This window comes from Lytechinus variegatus, chromosome 1 (assembly GCF_018143015.1).
Source record: "Lytechinus variegatus isolate NC3 chromosome 1, Lvar_3.0, whole genome shotgun sequence".
Lineage (NCBI taxonomy): Eukaryota > Metazoa > Echinodermata > Echinoidea > Temnopleuroida > Toxopneustidae > Lytechinus > Lytechinus variegatus.
In genome coordinates this window covers 10403580-10427697 of record NC_054740.1, presented here as the reverse complement: position 1 = coordinate 10427697, position 24118 = coordinate 10403580, and the positions used below count along the sequence as shown (strand labels likewise).

The 24118-nt window shown below is 35.9% G+C and overlaps 1 protein-coding gene and 1 long non-coding RNA gene across 7 annotated transcripts in view; one reads left to right on the top strand and one right to left on the bottom strand.

Annotated features, from left to right (window-relative positions):
• The window catches only part of LOC121426430 (trichohyalin-like), a 100124-nt gene that overhangs the window by 60615 nt on the left and 15391 nt on the right, over positions 1-24118 (bottom strand). For all 6 annotated transcript variants that reach the window (XM_041623060.1, XM_041622768.1, XM_041622849.1 and 3 more), the window contains exons 3-4: positions 21823-21880; positions 1469-1578 (exon numbers count right to left, since the gene is read on the bottom strand). In XM_041623060.1, the coding sequence (XP_041478994.1) occupies positions 1469-1578; positions 21823-21880 (168 nt within the window). The remainder of the gene's footprint in view (positions 1-1468; positions 1579-21822; positions 21881-24118) is intronic.
• LOC121426809 lies at positions 1490-17781 on the top strand. The gene is made up of 3 exons (XR_005971638.1): positions 1490-1580; positions 7652-7653; positions 17686-17781. It is a non-coding gene; the product is annotated as an uncharacterized LOC121426809 (long non-coding RNA).

Genomic DNA, 24118 nt, shown 5'->3' with positions numbered 1-24118 from the left:
CAAATCAGCCAATTTTCCAGCTATCCCCACACCAGCTTGCTAAAACAACCCCTGCCGAGAGATCCAGGGGTAATATCATCAACCGCTCTATTAGCAATGTGAGAGGAGTTTAAGCGTTCCTATGGTAACCTGGACCCACAATGCATGAACATTTATTAATCCACAATGTATGATATTATTCAATCAATATGGCTTCACTTATGTAAACATTTTCTGTCCTCAAAGAAATTTCAAGCAAAAGATACATGGACAATATGCTTAGGGTGTGTTTATGCTTCCATTGCGTAGACAGAATCAGCATTTTCAAACGTCGTTTCAGAACGCCGATCATAAACCTGGTTCTGGGAGTGCCGTTTATGCTTAACTTTTCAGAGGCGAAATCACGATCTCCAGCTGACTTTGCATCATAATTTTCACTGAGCAGGAAAGCGAGGTTCAAATTGGACGTGCCCTTTTTCAAAAGTTTTTTTCTGAGTGTTGTTATGGGGAAGGTACATGTACGTCTACTGTTATTTAAACATCGAATAATTTCCGATATTTTAGTCATTGCATGGAGCTACTTGACATAGCCATATAATTTCCACCATGGTGAGGATAATAGTGAGAAAAAATAAAGAATATTGAATTACTGTATATATAATAAAATAATAAAACATATATTTGTTTATGGGTGTTTATGCTACTGGGGCATCTGGCGATGTCTCCTCGTAATAACTCATGCTCCAGGTTTTTCTTTGTAAATCCCTCAACATTCATACTAGTGATAGACTACTTAAATCAATTTACACATGCAAATGTAACAAGGGAGATGAGAGGTAATTCCGTGGAGGTACAATGTAACATGCGACCATGGAGCAATGCGCCATGCGACTCTATGTACCCGCTGATGTTCATCTCACTGGAAGCATGTACCAAATGACGTCATTTAAACACGTTTACGATCGTGGTTCGGTTCATACTTCCCCAGAAAGCCTGATTCTGGTCAAACGGCGTTTACAAAGGCATCTTTTTGTGAGTTTACGATTGGCATTTTGAAACATCAATGAAAGTAAACATGGACACAACCATGTTTTGGACTAATCACGTATGGAAACGCTGATTCTGGCATGAAAAGTGGAAGCATAAACTTGGTCTTTGTCTCAACATCTGCTTTTTTCAAACTCAATCAGCATTTGAATACATGATTGAAAAAGAATAGCGTGCTACAGCTAATAACACATAATTAATTGCAAAACATCAATTTTGGAGATTTTTGTCTGTAAGGATAACTTGGGGACTCAAACCACTGATGCCCTAGAACACGCCAGTGTGATACTACCACTAACCATGCGCTAATCCACTGCACCACGCGACACATAAAGCTACATGTACATTGTATATACGGTAAAAACAGCTTTAGTGATAAACACTGCCATGTAGTCACCTGGAAAGCATGCTTTTTTCAATCAATGAAGAATATTTTTCTCACCTTATTCTCCTTGATGAACTCTGGAGATCATCTACACTGAATATTAGTTGTTTGGAAGGGTCTAATCCTAGTTCCTCTTTGCACCCCCTAAAAAACTCTTTCAGATTTTCCTGTAAAATAGAAATACAAAAATAAAATTCATAGCTTATACACAAATCAAGAAGAAGAAATGGATTTAGCATTCATGCAGAACTGCAATAAAACAGGTAAAAGTCGGATTACATTTCATAAAAAGTAAGCCTAAACTTGGGGACCACATAAACTTGTTGTCAAAAGGCAAAATTCTACTTACATGTAAATGATGTACATGCTTGCATTTTCTTGTCTGTAAAAAAAAAATGCTTGGCAAATAAGTATCACAATTACCTTTACGAACACTGTATGACCGATTTTTTACCCTTTATGAAAATCATCGGTGATCGTAGTGGTATTTGTGACCGTACTAGCACAAGGAGGGTCGACATACAACGTACGCAGAGTCTACTAAGCCAGTAAAATGTGGAACAACATTCTCTGTTTATTACAATGTATACTCCATTATTACATTCATGTAAATGCAGGACATGTACACGTAGGATAGTTAGTTTCATACTTCTGTTCAGAATTCTGTAACTTACACCATGGACCCTACCCATGCTTACACTGTATCTGAATCTTTGCCAAGTTGAGCAGAGAACAGCATAGTTGAATGTCACTCAAAATACAATAAATCAGAGAAACATTTGCCTGTCACATAACACCATCATACTCTGGAATAAAAACATTATGGCAGAGTGGCAGTCTGTCCAAGGACAAGAAAGGGAAGAACAGAATCCTACACCCTCATGCTAAGTCTCCCACAGACCCACACCCTCACACACAAATTGTGACAGCCGTACTGTAAAATTAAGTCATGCAAAGACATAGATGCAGCATAATTAACTAGTTTTAAATTTAAAATGAAGGAGTTAAATGCGAGATATCAAATACTTGTATTATGTACATGATCAATTGTAAACATGTACACGTTGATTGTCTGTCACAAGAAGACTCTGAAGTGAAGCTTGAACTGTCAACTGGGGGGGGGGGGTGATATTCAAAATCCTACACAAATCCAAAACAATCATAACATTTTTCAGAGGATGAAGGCTTGGCTTTGTAAACAACACTGAGAAACCCACACCTCCCTGTCTGTGACCCCTGGCAACACCTTAGCAACCAATCAGACTACAGCATCACAGGGGGTGACCTTTGACCTGGCTGATAACATGAAATAGCATAGCATTCATTTGGGCATGCAGTGAAGGGAAATATATGCAAGACCTGGAAGAGCATCAAGCAGACATTTTACTTTGGGATCCTCAAATTTTGAAATGCCGTCCTGGGGTATAAAATACATGTAACTTCAAGCACAGAAAATACGAGGGCTATGGGTGATTTCCCCCTTATCACACCCAAAGTTTACAGCCCCTATTAAATTTCCTCAACTAGAATGCTTTGGGACAAATTATCTTAAATTAGAAAGATCTTAGAACTATAAAAATTCAAGATCTACATCTACATAGGATACTGTAGCAGAATGACTATTTGTTTTTCCACAGTACTCATCGCCCCAAGAGTTTAGAGTAGCCCTTTGGATTAAATACATGTAAATAGCTCCAAGAAATGTCAGCAATCACTTTGGTACATGGCATGGAGGCCTACATGTCTTGTACAGTGCCCATCTAAACCAAAAGAATCATGATTCTCTTGCATTGCATTTTGTCAACCATACAACATGTACATGTACATGTAGTTCTCCAAAATAAGTTACCTGGTACTTCAAAATGAAAGGCACCTTCTCCAGTTTGTCATTTTTCCTTTGAAAATATACTTGTACATGTACTTGAATGTGACTAAGCTAAAAAAAAAAGCTTTAATAAGTTAACATTGTTCAAAACTAGTATTCTCCAGCGAAAAATGGTCATACATGTATGTACAAAACACTAAACAATGCTACATGTAGAAAGGCATATGGATGACATAGCAAATGCCCCAGCATGCATTCATGTAATCCAAGCCCTCTATTGATGGATCCTATTCCTTTACAAGATCTTGGTGAAAAAGGGAAAAAATATTTAAAGGGCAAGTCAAACCCGACAAAAAATGAAAAATCAGACAAGCTGAATGCCTAATATTTTCATCCAGAAAATGGATTGTACTGTATATTGAAATTTTAGAATTATCTGTGTAAATGATTGATTTTACAAACCTGTATTATAAAATGTACACCCTGATTACAATATTTGATCATGTTAAATGTTTTTTTTTCCTTATAACAATGCATAGGTTTTGATATATTTGTATGAAATAAAGAAAAAAATAGATGAGCCCTGTCGGGGGGATTTTGCAATGTTAACCCCCTAATGGCGGCTGTACGATCGCAAGCCGTCTGTGTATGAGGAGAATTTTTTTATGTTAAAAAACTCCTCGAAACAGACGGCTGCCAGAGTCTGTCTATATTCCACCCTATTGTGATTCAATGAAGATGCTATACATGTACAGTATCTTTTTGTCAAATGTGCACAAATTGAAAATATCATTCATACAATAAATGCAAAAGAAATGAGTACATGACACAATTGACTCTCTCAGATCATTTGTGAAAAATAAGCAAAATTTTTATGAAATAGACATTGTACATCTGATTTTAATGAAAATTTTGCTGCCAATCTTGTTAGTTTTCTCTTTTATTACAATTCAACTTTATCATGAGGACTGAATTTGGGTTCTGGTGGCTGCAAATCAGAAAACAAAGAAAATTGACCCAAAAAGAAGGGGGATCTAAAATTAGAAAATTGGAATGATCACCATTTTGTATTCGCAGGTTACACACTAGTTCTACATGACATAGGGTGCGTTTATTCAACACTTTTTTACCCTAGAATCATGATTAGAATCATGATTCAAATCACGATTCTGCAGAATCACGATTGCGTTTAGTCGAAAGTGGAAATAAACGTCTTTCAAATCACAAACATGAAACACGGAAAAAGGGGCGTTTGGAAAGACGTTTCTGTAGAATCACGAACGAAAAGGGTCGTATAAACGATATCGTGATTTGAATCATGATTCTATGACGTCATTGTGTCGTGCTTCTTCCGGGTTCGACTCAAAGGCGCGCGCTGTGTTTCGTGCAGGTTAATTTTCGTGTAGCAGATTGCCAGTGTACTAGTACCGGTATATGCCAATTGTCATGTGCATTTAGGAATTATCATTCTGTGTATTGTACCCCGGGGTTGTACTGTAGCGTCATTTGTATATTTCACTCAGGGTGACCAGATTTCTCAAAATGAAATACGGGACAATTGACAAACGAAGATCAACAAAGAAGCCCACACAAAGTGTGGGCTTCTGAGAATGAGAATGAAGACTTTTGAAAAAATATAAAGAATTAGAAGGGAAGGTGAACGAAAGAATGAAGGAGAGAAACTTGAAAAGAGATGATTGGGAAGGAAAGAAAATAAAGGAAAACAGAAAAAATAACAGAAAGTTAGAATAAAAGGATGAAAGAAATAATAAAAGAGATAAAAAAAAGGTTTCCGTCATTCTTTGAAATGAATATAGAAAGAAAGAAAGGAAGGAAGGGAAGATTAATAAATGTCTCGCAAAATAAAGGAGACAATTAAAGGGGGAAAGGTGAGAAAAAGGAGGAAAGAAAGAATGAAGGAAATAAACATGTTTCCTTCATTCTTTGAAAGAAAGAAACAAAAGAAAGAAAATAAAAATAAGGGAAAAGAATAAGAAGGGAAAAATGAAGAAAGGAATAAAGAATGGAAGGGAAGAATGAAGGGGAAGAGAACGAAAAAATAGAAAATAATGGAAGGAGAGAAAGAACGAAAAGAAACAGGAGACGAAGAGAGAAGGAAGCCAAGGTAATTATAAGGAAAGAAAGAATGAAGGAAATAAAAAAGTATATTGGATAAAGAAGGAAAGAAAGAAAAATGAACAGAGAGAGAGAGAGAGAGAAAAGAAAATGTCGAGGAAAGAAAGATAGGAAATAAAGATAGATGGAACAAAAAAGGGCAAGCAGAAAGGATAGGGTATATATAAAACAAAGAAAAGGGAAAAGTTCAAACTTCAAGTAAACAAAAAATCCAATCATCTAATAAAAATCATAACTTTATTTGGTGTTTTTTTAAATGTATTTTTAAAATTTTAAACATAAAATGTTTTAGAAATGAATAAAATTTCAAAGTGAAACATATTGTCAAACTTAAAAATTAGATGAAACATCGCGGCATCGTGCACACCAAGACTCAAAACGAAAGCTGAAACAACTAGATCTATAAAAAGTCAATAACATTTTCCTCCGATTACATCTCCAAATCATTAAACTGAGAATCCATAGTATAATTATAAGAATTTCCCGCCGATTTTGTGATTATTTTGGTGGAAAAACTGTTTATCATGTGAGGTGTTTGCACCATTGAGAATTTGCTTCGATCCTCCATGCCTAGCTAGTAGCCTGCCACACACAGGCAGGAGGCCAGTTCGTTTGCAATGTATTAGTAAGAAATCATCGCAGAACTTGCAAAAGTTTACAGTTATCGATTTAATTGTTGTCCCTGCTTCGTCAGCTGTTGGTTATTTAATGAAAATTCGTCACTTTTAAATGTATTAACTACATTTTGTTCAATATTCTGAAATACGGGACAATCCCGGGAAATACGGGACGTCTGGTCACCCTGATTTCACTGTTTTCATCAATCATGTCTTCAAGTTCCAAAGGCACAAATTGGACTGACGACGAACTCAGGGCTCTGCTTGTGCTTTGGGCTCAGCCTGAAGCACAAGCATCCCTTACCGGGATTCACAGAAATATAAGACGATCTACGAGTCCCTTTCAGCGGCGCTTGCAAGGGAGGGATTTCAACGGAGATGTGGCACCGCCTGTCGAGACAAAATTAACAGAATTCGTGCCCAGTACTACGGCTACCGAACACCATTTTTGATGAACCGACAAGATTGAATACAAGTAAACAAAAACAATACGAGGTACAATACACGGAATTCTGGAAGTAAAAGATTTATTTTTCGGAAGCCGAGTTGCACTTGCACAAACGATCGCGCGTTAGCTCCGGTGGCAGCAAAAATCTAGCAGCCGACGTGAAGTTAGAAACACGCGCGAAAATGTTGACCTATACTTCCTGGGTCAAACTGCGCACTGTGATGCGCACTGGATCGGCCCGAATTCAGGGAGAAACAGCGTTAGAAAGATGGTCGTATAAACGCTGATTCTGTCGGATCGTGATTCATGTTGCTGTTTTGAATCATGATTCAAATCGTGATTCCAATCATGATTCTGGGTTGAGGTCGCATAAACGCAGCCATAGGCTTGTGTTTATAAACTAAACCACATATACCTATACAATTTTGAACCACTTGTCATTCTCGACTTTCTGCAAATAATATCCCACTTATTTGTACTGAACACTTGCCATTTTAAAGCTAGTGAAACAAAAAAAATCAGAAAAATAAAAGTACTCCATTGTTCCTTTTCAATGCCATCCAAGGCTCGATTTCAACTGAAACTAGCCACAATTCGTTTCCAAGCTATTTCAAGTATTTGTGGTATTAAGCCATTTTGTTTACATTTGTACAAAACCAGAACAGTTTACCTCTAGAGGCAAACAGAAAAAAAAGAGAAAGAGTAGAACAATGTACAATGCCTACTGGTATTCATTCTACAATTTTGTTTGTAAATGGTACATGTAATAGTAATTACATGTAGCAGACAATGAGAGAAATAACAAGCAAATTTTGTAAAAATCTATCCGATAGTAAAAAGTAATAAATTTTGAAATATTTAAATTTGATTTTGTGATGATGTACACATGAAAAGCAAACTTTGTATTAAAGACTAAAAAAGATAAAGTGAAAATGGACTTTGCCTTGTTTAATCATGACACAATCAACATTTATAGCAAGCAAACACATAACCATGGAATAGATCCCATTGGAAATTGTACAATCACTCGCCGTTCAAAATGACAGACTTTAACATCATACCAATTCAGTATAAATCTAGTAATCTAGTCGTCTTCCTTTGGATTCCAACGTTAAATGAAGACTGAAGGAGGTTTCAAACCAAAATATCAATCACTGCAGTCTTTATCAATAAAAATATTAAATAATTAAGTTTGATAGAAAATGCTCTCAAAGAAGTGGAAAAATTGCAAGGGGCACATCAGGTCATAATAATTTGGGTAATAATAGGCCCAATATTATACTGCATGTAAAGTGACATTGTTAGAATTTATCAAGCAATACTACAAGAAACTGAGGAAAAAGCATCTATGATTTACATGTATTATGGTATTGAAATACGATCCTACCTTGTACACCTGTAGACATAAAATGTAAATGGAACTTACAAATTACAAGTTCCATATATTGTAACACAAATATCCACAATGGATTTTAATATGGACAGCTGAACCAGCAGTAAAAAAAACAACACAAGAGCAGCACAAGTTGCATTGCTGTTTAATTGCCAAAGACCTATTAACATGCTTTAGTACAATGTTCTTGTACTGCAGGGGAACTATGACTCACCCACCATGTGGCATGTCACTACCTACACGAATGTGTTAAACCATATCCAGCACCGTCATGGGGTTGACCGACAAAACCATCAAAACAAGGTGATTCCCCTAGTTTGTAAGCAATAAGGATGTGCTCATTTAAGCCCAATCACGCCCTGGTCAATGCCCGGAGCAAAGCTAATTTACTCACTCGTAAAGACGTCTGTGCTCCTTTTGCCACCTCACCGTGAAGTCAGTCACACTCATAGACAAGCGCAGCATATAGAAGTAATTCCTGCCAACGTAATGTCTTATATTGGTGCGCAATTGGCATCAGGGGACTGTAAAAATGTTACGTCCAGGACACAAACATAGATGCTTGCTCCTTCAATCCAAAAGCAGTTGACAATGCACACCTTGGGAAGTTGGTGCTTTGAACGTGCGCTCTATACACAACACTGAACAAGGCTGCGTTTGCGGCAACACCTCCAAAACTAATCAATGATGCAATACTATTAACAACCCCCTCCCACAATAGATCCTTTAGAAGAGAGAGGACAGGAGCTCAGTCAGAAACACAAAGGCTTCTTCTTTGTCACAATAAAGATTCTAGGAGGACAAAAAGGTATTCAGGTCCATGAGGAGGGGGAGAGTGTTGAAGACAGAGAAAGTGTGTTAACCAGGAATGGGAATAACAAAACAAATTTGGTGTTCAGGCACTGTGTTAAGTGTAATAACCATCATGTATTAAACACAGAAGTAAATTGATGACACAAAAAACTTTGTGTTTAGACACTGTTAACCCGTAAACCTACATGTATGATACCACGCACCATGTACTTACAATTTACCTGTACATCATGAAAAACAGGCGTACTGGTACGTATTATACAGTACATGGACATGTAGGATAAGCATGATGTAGGAGCAATGTAGCATACTTGGTGTTCAAACTTCAGACACTATTTGGTGTTCAGACTCAGACACTGTGTACATCATGTATAACACCCTTGATAGATTACCTAGGGGACCTACATGTATATTTTGAAGCAAAAATTACATGCAGTGACATTTGAATTTACAATGTACATTATAGGCCTTAAAACAATTTTAATAATTCTTCAGGCCACTAAACAAAAAGTGCACATTTTTATGAAACTGCAATACATGTATAAATTTAAAAAATTAAAAATAAATAAAATAAAAAGGGCACACGAAAATCTGAGCCTTCTGAGGCCAGTGAAAGGGGAATTGAGCCCCTTAACTACATGTAGGGCACCAAAGACCATGGCAATGAATGGCCTTGGATTATAAATCTAATCCCGAAGTGCCTGAACTTGAAGACTACTGGTATGTTCCTTGTCAAAGGGGTCTGAATCTTGATCTCAAGTGGTGTCATTTGGACTGCATGGTGGATTACATGAGCTGAAAATTAAATGCAAAGTAATTGCAAAATAATGACAACTGGTTTCTTACAGCACAACTTTTATGTACACACTATAATGCAACAGTGCTGTTGAGTGCAAGTAATCCTGAAAATTAAATCAATCATGGAGCACCCATGTCCCACAACAATCCAAGCAAAACCAACACTTCAAACATTCAATGGCAAAGTATGTATAACACAAAGATACTCGGGAAGCTACAACATTGTGTAAATCCCGTTTCATGAGCTTAATAATAACATCCCGTTGAGCAGTAGCAACCAGAGAAAGTAGAACTTTGAAATTTGACAGTTCCAGGCTTCATAGCATGAGCACAGATAGTCATAGAATGTCCAAATTTCTAATCACATTACCACCACAGGAACCAAGTTCAAATAACTACAATTTATTCAATCATATTTCATACACTTGTAAATTATGGTTCAATAGATTTTCAATCTACCGTAATTTTCATGAAGAATAATAGACAATTATCTATCAATAGAATCAGTCAAACAATTTATAAATGAAACAGTACTCCATTCCATTTTGAGCGCTATATATCACCTTCCAATCTTTGCTCGCTGTAGAATTAAAAGACTCTGGGTTATTTCAAGAGTGGGAGCAAATGACAAAACACTTGGATTTGACCTTTGTGACCTCTGTAATCATCGAAGGGTTTGGCAATGCGATCTACTGGGAGGTTTTACACAATAACCTGTCAAAACAGGTTGGGCCTTCAGACTCAAGTTGAAAGCACTCAACAACTACCACGTGGTATGTAAAACGACAACAATGATGCATGGAATCATGCATGACAACTGATGAGCTTTACAAGTAAATAACGGTACTGTAGCTGCAATATAATATACATGTATTGCGCTTGATTTGACTTTTAAAAATCTGAGTTTCAAGTTCCCATAACTTGCTACTTCTTTCTGTGCAAGTAAACAACATCCCAATCAATATTCCAGAAAAAAAAATCAATTTGACTCCTCCCAGGAGATAAATCAAATGATTATTTTTTTGTCACAGATATTATGAAAGTTTCAGAATGAATTTGATTTTCTTAAAATTCTTTTTAGATAGTTTTTCTTGGGTATACCTTATTTTTTTATCAATATAAACAATACCAAATGCAACACACATTTAATTTCAAGGTTTACTGTACTTAACCTTTGCAATGTTTACACGTTAATGACCAACATCTTTACATGTCATAAATTTTAACAAGAATTAAAAGGAGATTGAACGGCAGACCTGCAGATCAAGTTCAATGCTTTTCATTTACTGATTCTTAATAAAATTCAATTTTTTCTATTATTCAGGTTACATGCATACAATGTTTTTACTCCATATATAGAAGGATTACATGATTACAAAGAAAAAAAATAAAGATTAAACATCTTAAAATTTTTACTTATTTCGCCCTATACCATTACTTGACATTAATACTTGAAAAAAAATTATAATTTTCTACAAAAACAAAAGGGTAAAAATTTTAAAAACATTTTTGTTAAAGAAAAAATATTTGATAGATTTTCACTTGTCATCATGGATCAAAATTTGTTCATCAAAATATTTTCCATATCACAAGATCTTAGATTGCATCTTTCACACAATATGTTTTCCATGGCATACTTTTTAATTTCATCAGACAATGAATTTCAAATTTTTCTTTCTAAAAGTTCAGAACATCACATTACAGTTGCTGATTGGCAGGTAGAAGCTCTTAATTGGCGACAATGAAGAGTGACAAAAAAAAATTGAGAACTTTGTGGAAAGTTTGTGCTCTCAATGAATTCCAGAGAAACGATCAACGATAATTTATTTCAAAGAGCTGAGGTAAAAATAGTCAATTCTGACTGGTTGCCATTACAAAGCCATAGGAAGAATATTTATGATGAGCAGCCTGTTTTGATCTTCTGGAATTGGGCATGATATGAAGCAGCATTTCTTTTGTTTACAGAATTACAATAAGAGGTGCATATCAGAGAAATGGGGTGCAAAGGTCATAATAGTGCTGGAAACATGAATGAGGAGCCCTGGAAAATCCCCATTCATGGCAATGTAAAGCTCATCAAATGTCGCAGATTTTAGGCAGTAATTTGTGAAAAGTAGCCCCCGAACAAAAAAAATTGCCTGCCGCACATATTGACAATTGATTGGTACATTCCTTTTAATACAACAACTTTGGCCCTCAAACCATCACCTGGCCTTGAGAATAGAGTGTAGAAATCCTGACTTGTTCATTCTGGAAAGATTTTTCTTTTAATAAAAATGAATGCCAATACAAACCCCATCATTTTTTTCAACTTTTTTTTTTGCAAACAAGATGAAATTGAAAGTGAACCTTTAATAAAGAAGTACTCCCTTATGTATACCAGAAGCTCCGTTCTCTGTTATATTGGTTGTTCCGCTGGACTCCGTTGACTCCACTCACCAATTACAGAGAACAAAGTTCTACAAATGTAACTTGATCTGTACAGGGACTCAATGGCAGAAATAGCCAAATTAAAAAGAACCCCTACAAAAAAGTTTAATCTTATTATTATTACCAAAGCACATAACCTATTACGACCGCCATATTTTTATCGTACACTTGGACAAATTTCTTACCCTATATTTCCACCTGGAAACTGGTTAAATCTTTATGAGATTCCAATTGTTTGTTGGAATCTAAGTAGAAGCTGCCAATCTGGTTCTGGATTTTCATGAAAGTGACGAGAGACTCCACCCCTTGATCCTTACATGACCCATTTCCATGAGTGGGGGGGGCACTCAGTACAAAATGCGTAGTGGGTATGTGCCGCAGAGGGGACCCCCAGTTTTACTCTCAAATTTCCGTTCCAAGGCATAGCATTTTTTGTCTTATTGAGAAAAAGAACAAAGAAAGCTGCTCCAAAGCATAGCATTTTCTTTTTATCAAGAAAATAGAAGAAATCTGCTCCAAAGCTTGCATATTTTTCGTTAGGATGTTCCGGCTGCATTGATCTGCGACAATGAGCTGCAATTTTGGTGAAAGTGGCCGCAGAGCGCTGTCCGACCATCACCTCTGCTGCGCGAGCGCACCATGGAGTGCACTCGGCGCCCATGCCGCCGGGCTAGCTGCATGCACATATACAGTCAGTCCGCAGCCCGTCCGAAAGTGCTCTATTTTATTCAGCGGTATGCATAGCCGTCCGTGGTTATGCATACGTAATGAGCTGTGAAGACGAACTTTCCGATCGGTGTTTTTTGCTCTTAGAATCGTTTATTCCTCACAAAATTGGTCTTATTTTATAGATAAGGCTTTGAAATTTCTGATCAATTGAATAAAATGCACATTTGACGTATTTTGAAGACCGATATTTAGCTTAGAAAAAAGGATTTTTTTCAAGAAATATGTGTGAATAAACGGAGCGTATTTTTGCATAGAAATCACACTTGCGTCAAATTGATATTATAATCAATGTAAAGCATAGACATTCTTCTTTACGATTAAAAACAAATTATGAAATTTCATGATGTAGCAAAGTCAGGAACCACAAAAAACCACGGCAATGTCCATCGCAAAATGATTGGAATTGCAGTACAATTGCCGACGCGTTCTGATTGGTCAACAGCGGCGCACAGACTTACAACATTTTATATAGCATTAAAAACCCGGAAGTAGTAATAAAGCGATCTGTGGCGACCTGCGTAGGCACTATGTTTGACATGTCCAGGGACCCTGGTTCGAACCCGGCTTTTTTTTTTTTTTCGCGGGGGGGGAATATATTTTGGCTTTTTCTTCAACTCATATTCCTCCCCCGTTCCTACCCAGCTTTATTCTCTTTTTTTTTACTTTCATGTGAATTTCTATTTAGGGCTGTATTATTAAATCATGGAGCTATGAATAAATCTTACTTCTTAATCACTTTCGATTTTCAGGTTCTTGATTACACTTATTTGGGCAGAGGTGGGAAGGGAAGTGAGTTAAAGGTCAAGTGCACATCAACAAAAAATTCTTTGAATAGAGAAATTTCCCTTTTTTAACACAAAACAGTTATATACACAAAACAATGGTATGCAAATAGAGTTGATTATGTCATTCACATCACATTACTTTCTAAATTTTGGTTGCATTTTATTATATCAATTTTAGCAAATTTGTTATAAAAACTCTTCATCGAGTCACAATAGGTTACATTCATGGAAACTACAAATGTTAATGGAGGAATTAAAATCTCTCAAAATTTGTCAAAGAAAATGAGAAAATCAAAATAAAACATACATGTCATGAACAGGTATCAAACAAAAAATACACAAGAAATTAGAGTGTGTGTGACATAATCAGTTCTGTAATTTGCACCTTGACCAAGATGAGCATATAATTGCTTAATGAAATTAGGCAAATTTCTAAATGTCAAAATTATAATTTTTTAAATTTTGAATCATAATGTTTATTAAATTTTCTGCAATACTTTATTTTTCTTTAAATTCAAATTACTTTTTTGTTGGGGTGGACCTCTCCTTTACTCTTTGCATGGAATGTAGGGAATGCACATTAATATTTATCCCCGAACAAAATTGTCTTAAAGTTTGCAAATCAGTAATTGGACACATGTTCACTTTCCTTTCATCCAGGCCACTCCCTCACATCCACCAGGTTTAGAGTCTTACAACAAAAATGATGAATTAATCATAATACCATCACACCATAGCTCCATGATCACACAACATTCACACAGTGCTTCGCAACAAATATTTCAATTCTGTTCACACATGCAATAATTACTGTGGAAAACAAAAACAAAGCGTAACCACATTCGAATACCGTTTCAAAGGACAAATATATTATAAATTTTGAGAAAAAATTGTGAACATACATAAACACTTAACCTTCAGCACATTGGATAACATTAACAGAGTTGCTTGAGAACAAAATATAATTATGGGGCATTGCAAGAAACTTATGTTCAATTGCAAATCAACTACATGTTTGTGTTTAAGCAAAGGACTTACCCTTGATTTTGGAATGTGTGAATGAGTAGAAAGTTTCTTGCAATGCACCATTAGTAACATTAAAACTGTTCTTTGGTTTTAAATTGTGTATTCTTATTTTTGTCAAGCTGTATTCCTGTCAAAGTCAGTATTCTTAGTCCTCTCCAAAACTGTGCTCGAATTTTCTTGTTTCCAATATCGATAAAGATCAATTTTCTGTTGTATCATTATCACTTCAAAATTTGCAAACGAAAAATGGCTTTGTCCAAATCAGTCCGACCAGTACATGATGGATCATCTCCCAGAATGAAGTAGCGAGCAGGGACCAGAGTCAGCAAGTGTGCAGATCTGTGTGTAACAGAGACAAAAAAAGAGATAGTCTAAATTACTAAATAATCATTCAAAGTACATGTATGATACATGTAAGAGACTAATACACGTAGTACTGTACTGTCTGCGACAGCCACATTTTTTTAATTTGAACAAAATGGTTTATAAATACTCGTACTACTGAGTACGGTAGTACCAAACTTTTTAGTTGACTTTAAATTGTTTATTTTCTATAGAGTAGACTGTCTAAAATAATCATTTCATTCTTAACCGTAGCCTGTGGCAAAAATCATCATGGGACTCAACTTCGACTGGGCCTAATTATTAAGAAAAAGGTTAACTTTTTTTAAACATAAATCAAGAAATATCTCCATCTATAAAAAACTTGATGGAATTCGGAAACCTGATAATCATTAAATAAATTTTAGAAGACATCTACTTATTGAGCTTCGTTTATATTAAGTCTTAATTACGAATAAAAACAGGTCCACCGTCCACAGTCACATAAATAATGCGAGCCATCTGTCATCATTACAGAAGTTTCAACGTATGGGACCAAAGACGAAATCCTACCAACCCGCGACGAACGCAATTTTAGCATTATTTCGCGCCATCGTAGAGTGAACGCGAAGGTTACTTCCGGGTAAAACGTAAATTTCTTGATTTTTAGGGTATCATTTTCTCTAAAATAAAAATATAAGGTGAGTTTGCGTCAAATTGGTTCTGACATATTTTGAACAGTGACTTTTCTGCTTTATAAAAAACCCCGATCGAAACAATTTGGTTATGTAGCAAAGTCAGGAACCAAAAGTGAAATTCCGACTACAAAATCGTAGTTAAAATATTACTAAAATAAGCATCAATTAAACAGGTAAAAATGGTAGGTTAAAAATGACGAAATATGAAAAATTATATATCAAAATGTAGATGAAGGCCTTGAGAATAACTTACCACAATTCGTTTCGACGTAAACTGAAGTTAGCGACAAGTACAGAGCTATAACTTCAGCCCCTCCAAATCACTGGGGAAATCAAGCCAAATTGATCGCACGTTTTCCTTCGGAGACCGCTAGAGGGCCGCTGAATAAATCTTCGTGAATATGCTCATTATCGCGCGAGCTGCGGTCTGACTGTATATGCTCGTTCCATAGGGATGCATACACTCACACGCAGGCCACCCGTTCCAAGGACCCGTTTTCACAAACATTTGTAGTTCCGAAGCCCGTTCCGAGGACCCTCCTTTTTACATTAAGCCCACTCCAAGGCCCCTGTGTTTTGTCTCGCCCGTGGCACATACCTACCACTTTCTTGGTCGAGTAATCCCCCCCCCCCCCGGGGTTGAACGTTTGTTGCTTGTTACAATCGACAAGCAATCCAACCCGATATAGAAGGGATGATCTGATTGGCCAATGGTTTTGACTCAAAATTTTTCTACATGTAACACCAATATGTGTATTGTAGCACCTTAGGATGTAGTGGGAGTTGTAACATTACGACAGCCGAACTTGAAGTAAGCTACTGCTCTTTTTGTCCTTTTAAGTTTATTTTTTTCCTGTTTGGTGCATTTGAGGCAAAAGGGAATAATGAACTTTCTTAGGGTACATACGTAGATCTACATGTAGTTCTTTTATGTAATTATTTAGAATAAAGGGAAAAATCAAAGATCCCCATCGGGGGGTTTTGCATTGCAAACCCCCTAAATGGCGCCTGCACGCTCGTTCGCAAGCTGTGTACGAGTCGAGAAAAAAAATTATGTTTAAAAACTCTTCGAAAGACAGCAGTTCATCCAACATCTCGGGGGAAAACATGAAACTTAAGACCTAATGTTACACTATTATGGCCTGGTCACTGCCCGCTCCCCCCGCCCCCCATCACAAAAATTCAATTACACATACAATTCAAAAATAGGCCCTAAATTGAATAGGGCCTAGTGTAATAATATTTGTATTATTATTTATTTTATTTTATTTATTTATTTATCTTCCTTCATATCATTGTACAATACATAATCATACAACAGTACATTTTGATATATATTTACAACCAGGAAAGAGAAGAAAGATGAGGTGACCAGGAGAAGCAGAGCTTGTAATTTAGGTCCCTCAAAAGATCACAACTAATTACTTTGTACATGGCTTAAAAACAACTAGATAAATCTACTACATAGAGCTAACATATCTACAGTACAACAGACACATAAAAAACATGTATATATAATATGTTTAAGTGATTAAAAAAAAGAAAAAAGAGAAGAATAAGAAGATAAGCAATGAGACAGAAGGAGGGGAGAAAATAGCAGACTGCATGGAGTCAAAAGTGAGGAGGTAGATATGGTAGAGAGAGAGAGAAAATCATGAAATAGGGCAAACCAAAAGATAACAATTGAGAAGAGATAGTGGAGGGGGACAAGGGGTTACACACAACACGACATAAAACAAAAGTTGATCATATTGATATTGATTTGAATACCATTGCAACTTAATATTGTTCACTCTCCATACACGTACACTTCAAAGCCAACATTATAAATACAGAGCTACCAAGTCTCACGCATTATGCGCGAGACTCAAGCATTTTTTTGGACTCTCGTTCATCCCCTCAAATCTCTGTCTCACGCAACTATCACAGCCTATCCCCATACATGATTGTACACAATGTCTGTGATCTCACTCAGAATTCACAGAAAATATCACGCATAGCTGGTCTTTGAACTTGGCATCTCTGTAAATAATCAAACCCCTCCAACATTAAACAATTAAAAAACTAAAAAAGCGCGAGAAAGCGTCAGGCCAGAGCCTCAGTCAGGCCGGCCAGGCCAGGCCGCCCGGCTCAATGATGCTCGCTGACCTGAGCTACACGCTGTAGCTAAAGTTTTCAATTTTATCAAGCCATCGAGATCGTTGTTGCGATTAAAACAAATAAAATCACTAACATACCTTAAAATACTCACACAGAGCAGAGAGAAGGAAATTAAAAATATATGGAAAATTTGTCAGAAACTTGGAAATCAGTCTAATCAAACTTAAACAGAGATTTCTGTGTTGCTCAAACGCGTTATTTTCTTCCAGCCGGCCACACTCACCCGATATGACACACCACCAACGCCATGCATATCGCCAATTGATTAAAATATGAATGTACCACTTCTGATATCGGAATTCTGCCAAGTGTAATGTTATTTATTGTAATATTCACTCTAAATAGAGCATCCTAGATCAAACTAATTTGCTTTAAATAGATAGTGTTTTAGATGTTAAACTTTTGATGTCAAATCTTTCTAATTTCGTCGATTTTTTTTCTCCATATGATAACAATTTCCCCCTCCTTGTATAATGGAATAGTTCACAAAATCTACTCAAAACACGTCGATGGTGTATCTACAGGTACTACATTCCTCAGATTTCTGACAAGCTGAAAAGTTTTATGTGTTTATCCTTGGGGCACTGGCAGAGCTACATATGGGATTAGGGGGAATAGTCCCTCAAATTTTCAACGACCAAAACGATAAATATCAGGAGATGAAAAATAAAGAAACGGTATTCCTGAATATCATGTCAAAGTCACAAAATTTGCTCATTCTTGTGATTTTTAATTAAGAAATTTTGTCAGAGACGCCCCCACCACTCCCCGCAAAAAACTAAAAAAATAACATTAGATAGATAGATAGATAAGGAAATAAATAAATAAATAAATAAACACAAAAGTTCCGTGACTTAGACTTAACTTGAAAAACAGTTGACCCAAGTCAGGACAGACAAACTTGACCGGTATATCCACTATAGCGTACCTAACGGGGGGGGGGGCATTCTGCCGAGTCACAACTGATCCAGGGGACGTGCCCCCCCCCCCTTGAGAAGCCAAAACAGACGTGTTCTCCCCTCTTTTGAACCTGAAGACCTTTTTATTTTTATTTATTTTTTTTTGCTTGTCAATTTTTTTTTCTGATGAATGATCCTTTATTTTTGGTTGAAGACCTTTTTTATTTTTGCGTGTCATTTTTCTGGTAAGAAATCCTTTTTTTAGGGGGTTGAAGATCTTTTTTTTTTTTGCTTGTCACATTTTTTCGCGGACGAAATATCCTCCAAAAATTGTGCCCCCCCTTGGAAAATCCTAGGTACGCCAGTGGGTATATCACGCCATTATTGCACAGTTCTGACACTCCTTGCGATTTCGTTTTAAAAAAATTGAATCAATTATCTCCCAAACGATTGCACCCTGCATTATGTGGATTTATGGAAGGTTCGTAAACATCAAGTAACTTGTTTTCTAGTATCATAACGCAGTTGGACGGTATTCAGATAGCACACTGTTTAGCTCAAATTTCAACTAGTGGACCAACGAGCGTTAATGAAGACGGGCGGGGTCCTAGAATGTAATTAATAACATCCGAATGGATGCACCCCCCCCCCCCACATATACACACCATTCACCCATGCTTAGGCGCCCAACCCGCTTGAAGTTCCAATTTATCTTGCTTCCGGAAAATAAAACGGTAGCACGATTTCTTGATATACTTATGTTCACTGGCATTCAGACGGGGGCTTGGGGGCCACTCCCTCAAAACTTTTAACAACTAATAGAAAATAAAGGGGAGAAATAGAAAGCAAAACTAAAGGAAAAGGGCAGGTGCGGTTTTAGGGGGAGCTGAAGCCACCCCCCCACAAAAAATAAATAAATAAATGATGATAATAATAGATAAATAAATAAATGAAATAATAATATAACAATGATAATAATAATTTGGACCACAAAGAACAAAAATAGGGCCTATATGCGTATACAATTATAATAATTAATTAATGCAGTATTCCATTCATTTAGTCAAGTGCTCTAAAATCAAATAGATTTTTTTTCCAATAAGATTTATTTGAAAATGTCAAAGAATATTTTCATTTTTGAGATTCGAAACCCCGTGACGCCGAGTATCATAAAATACATCAGTTTATCATAAAATGTGTTTCGACGACGGTTCGTTTTACATGCACAGTTCCCATTGATCAGGGTGGATTGAAGAAGAATCTAAACAAGGCTGAATTTTTTCAAGGATAATTTATATGGATGTAGTTCTAATATTTGAATGAAATATTAGTTCCCTCAAAGGCAATTTCATACAATGTGCAAGTGCGACCCCTGTATGTGAGACGTTCATTAAATTTTCTGTCTCTGATTCTTATGACAGGCTATAATGCTGTCAAATGACCATGACTTGGTCAGTTTATTAAGTGAAGTAAGAATTGGGAAAAAATGGGGATCGGACGTACAAAAGGTTGATTATTTTACGGAATTGCCCTCAATATCATTTCCAAAACCTTGATTTCATCCCCCATCCATTCCTTGAATTCCAATTTGAAATACAGAAACCGCACTTTTACATGACTGTTACAACTATTAAAGTCATCTGATGATGACAGAACATCTTTTTAGTCGAATTGATATATTCAAATGCAAAATTTATTACACGATTTCAAAAATTAAGTTTATAATAATTTTATAAGTTTTCATGAAGTATTGATTCATCTTGTCGAAACGCTTCTCCCTTCATCTATTATCCCTCATTATTACAGAATTCACACATTATAGTGGGGGATCGAGGGGGGGCACATCCGGCCCGTGCCCCCCCCCCCCCCCCCCTTGGAGAGGCACAAAAAATATTGTAGTGGAATATGTCATGCATAGGCAAGTGGGGACCTTTTTTTATTTCTTTTTTTAAGAAGTTCAATCAAATATCCGAAAGACGTGAAAGAATGAGTTCCGTTAATGGGGTTCGAACCGAGGACCTGTCAGGCTGCCACGCTACCACCACGGCTTTCAAATGGAAAATAAGAGAAACATTTTGATAGGTGGCGCTATGCTATTCACCAATAAGAATCACTATCACACGAATTTTGTTCAGGCTATTTATATTCACTGTGATTTAGAAGGCCGAACGCACTTATAGGCATCATTATGGGGGGGGGGGGTGGCTAGTGCTCCATCCAAATGTTCAAAACCTTTCATTTTTGTTCATTGTAATTTTTTCCCAAACTGCACATAAAGTGTTCACCTAATCCTTCCTGTTCAAAATATGCCTCTACAAGTGGGGCAGGAGGCACGGGCTAGAATTCCTCAAACTACCGGTAACCCTTTTTACAACAAATTTTCTCAAAATTCCACTTCATTTTACCAAATCCTTCAATGATAAAACGCAACAAGAAAGCAGCTTGCTTGGATCCTCGCTCTCATATTGATAAAAAAAATATGCATGTTGCCGCCTCCACCCATGAAAATATGCATGGCTTAAAAAAAATGAACTTTTATATTCATTACACTATATTTTTAAATTAATCCTCCATTTATTATTTCTAAATAAAATAACAGAACACCCTTTCCCCAGACCTCCCCCCAAAAAATAAATAAATAAATAAATAAAACATTAAAATGAATAACTAATTTTAAAAAGTTGAAATTTACAATGACCATGTTCAGTTGTTGTTATACACGTAGTCTGAGGGGCGGTGTTCAACAATAAAGTACAAGGCATAAGAATTATTTCATTTTCCCACAATGTAAATCATGAATCACCGGAAAGTAAATACATTCGGAGAAATATGGTTACACATACTTCATCATTTCATATTTATCAAGCAATATTTGCTCAATGATGGGGTATATGATTAGAACAGCATGTGAAAATCTATCCAAATACTTTCATACAAAACAGGTTCAAAGTACAAATAGTTTAGCCAAACTTGAGGTTAAAATGTCATGAGAAATATGAATGAGAAATAAATGCATCGCATAATGTAAATACAATTTTTATAATAAGCGCGAATGGGCGAAAAGAAGAAGAAGAAGAAGAAATGGATAAACAAAGTGCAGCAACGATGGGAGGGGTTGAGGCGAAAGTGATGATGGGGGCTGGCCGAGCATCATCATGAAAAAAAATCAAAATACATAATCTTTAACGTACGATTTTGGATACATTTACTGGGGGAAAATGGAGCTGGGGCCCTTCAGCCCCCGGTTCCGCAGCCCCTGTTTCACACGGAGCAGCAATCAGTAAAATGTACATCAATTATCTTACATAATTCTAAAAGTTGAACTTGACTTACCTGTGTTGCAAATCTGTTTGGCCTTTTTACACATCCTCTTTTGATGGCCATTAGTAACCTGAAAGTTTGGAAAATGAAATAGGAATCGAGGTAAGATTCTACTTCATTTTGAAATCCTTAAAATTGTAGTGATTTCATTTGTTCATCCATTAGTTAAACGACAAGTGCACCCCTACAAAAATTTGATTTGAATAAAAAAAGTCATCAAAATCGGATGTAAAATAAGAAAATTATGGCATTTTAAAGTTTTGCTTAATTTCATCATGGACCCTATATGATTTCAGAAAACCGTTATATGCACATCCTGGGGCCCGTTGCATAGAACTTTTCACCTGAGAAAACTCAGGTTGTTTTCACCAGAGTTTTTGCCCTGTGTTAAAGTCAATGGCAGAAATCAGACTAACCATAGTTTTCAGCATTTGCCAGAGTTTTCTCAGGTAAAAAGTTTTATGCAACAGGCCCCTGGTCGGTATGCAAATGAGGAAACTGATGAAGTCATCCACTCACTATTTCTTTTGTATTTCATTATATGAAATATTCTAATTTTCTCATCATTGTCAAGTAAAACAACGATTAATTCTTCCCCAAAATATGTGGAATTAGCATTGTTTTATATATGGTTAAGTCTGGTTGGTCCTTATTGTCAAATCTGTAAAAAAAATGAAACATTGTATAATTCAAACAATAAAAAAATAGTGAGTGAGGGACATCACCCACTGTCTCATTTGTATTTCACTCAGTTGTGCATATCACTGTTTTGTGAAAAAAATGAGGGAAACTTTAAAAATGTTATATAACTTTCTTATTTTACATTCAGATTTTGATGAAATTTTCAGCGTTTTGCTCATTTGATTTTTATCTATTTTTTCAAATCAACATTTTTATGGGGTTGACTTGACCTTTAATCATTTATATGTTTGGTGGTTGGGGATCCATTATTTTGACTAATTAGAATTCTACCATAAAATAATATTTAGGTGTATAATTTGGAGCCATAAATTTCTAAATTACATGGATTTAAAGTTAATCCAAATAGCCTGTGTATAGAGATCAGTCAGTCATTGAATTTAGGTTGAATCTGTAAAAATCTTAATTTAATCTTTATGATTTGAATCTAAATTCTTTGATATGAAAGAAGAGATCTTTCAAATTCAGATTAAACTCAGAGTTTGAATGGTCATAACGTTCACAACCGAATGGGATAACATTGAATTTGCTTTTTTGTATATATGTTATGACAAAATCATGAAAGGATCTATCCGCCACCCTCTCCCTCTCCATCTCTACTGACCCCCATAATGTGCGTTTTTCATAAATTTGTGCATTTGAAATCAAAACAGCTCAATTTTGTGCGCCATTATATTCCAATCAATTATTCTGACAGTTCTGAATAACGGCATAAACTAATCTCACATTTTGCCTGTCGCCACAATTTCATATGTGTCGAGGACAAAAGTTCATCTGCCACAAAAGTGACTTTGACAGACGCGTCTGAATTATCAACCCACTCATTTTCGGGTACAAATTCATTCTGTAACCACTTTGCAACAATTTTTTAGACAGAAAAAACGTCAAGAACACAAAAAATTAATACCTGTTCATTGACCCGCTAAACAAAATCATTGTTAATTTGATTTCCTTTTTCTCTTTTCCCGGTCAACAGTTGAGCGTCTTTTCAGCGTGAACATTTGACCGATATTCATCCTCCGTGTGGAATTTGGGGGCTTCTCTTTTTTTTTTTTACAATAAAAGGGGCTTCGGATAAAAGAAGGGGCTAGTCGGTGGAATATGGGTCATGAAATTTTTGGTGTCTAGGAAACAACTTCACAATGCAGGTGGAAGGATAAAAAGATCTCTCCTATTATATTCGAGTGTATTCTATAATAAGGCTGGTTCAAGGATGAACGTTGCTGTTGTCGACAAGCACCTTCCGAGGCCATCAAAATAATGATTTCATTAAATATCCGTCAAGAAATTTTGTGGAAATTTGTGTATTTTTTCAACAACCACAAAAAACTACACACTGTTATCATCATTACAATCAACAACTCATATACATAGGTACTTTAAAGGGTTCCTGTCTCAATTGAATTTTTCATTCATTTGTCTATTTTATATCTATTTATTTATTCATTTATTTATTTATTTATTCATCGATTCATTCATTCATTTATTCCTTTATTTATTTATTTATTTACTTATTTATTCATTTATGACTTAGTATTTATTTATGACTTATTTATTCATTTATTCATTCATTCATTCACTCATCTACTTCGTTTTGGGAAATATTTCT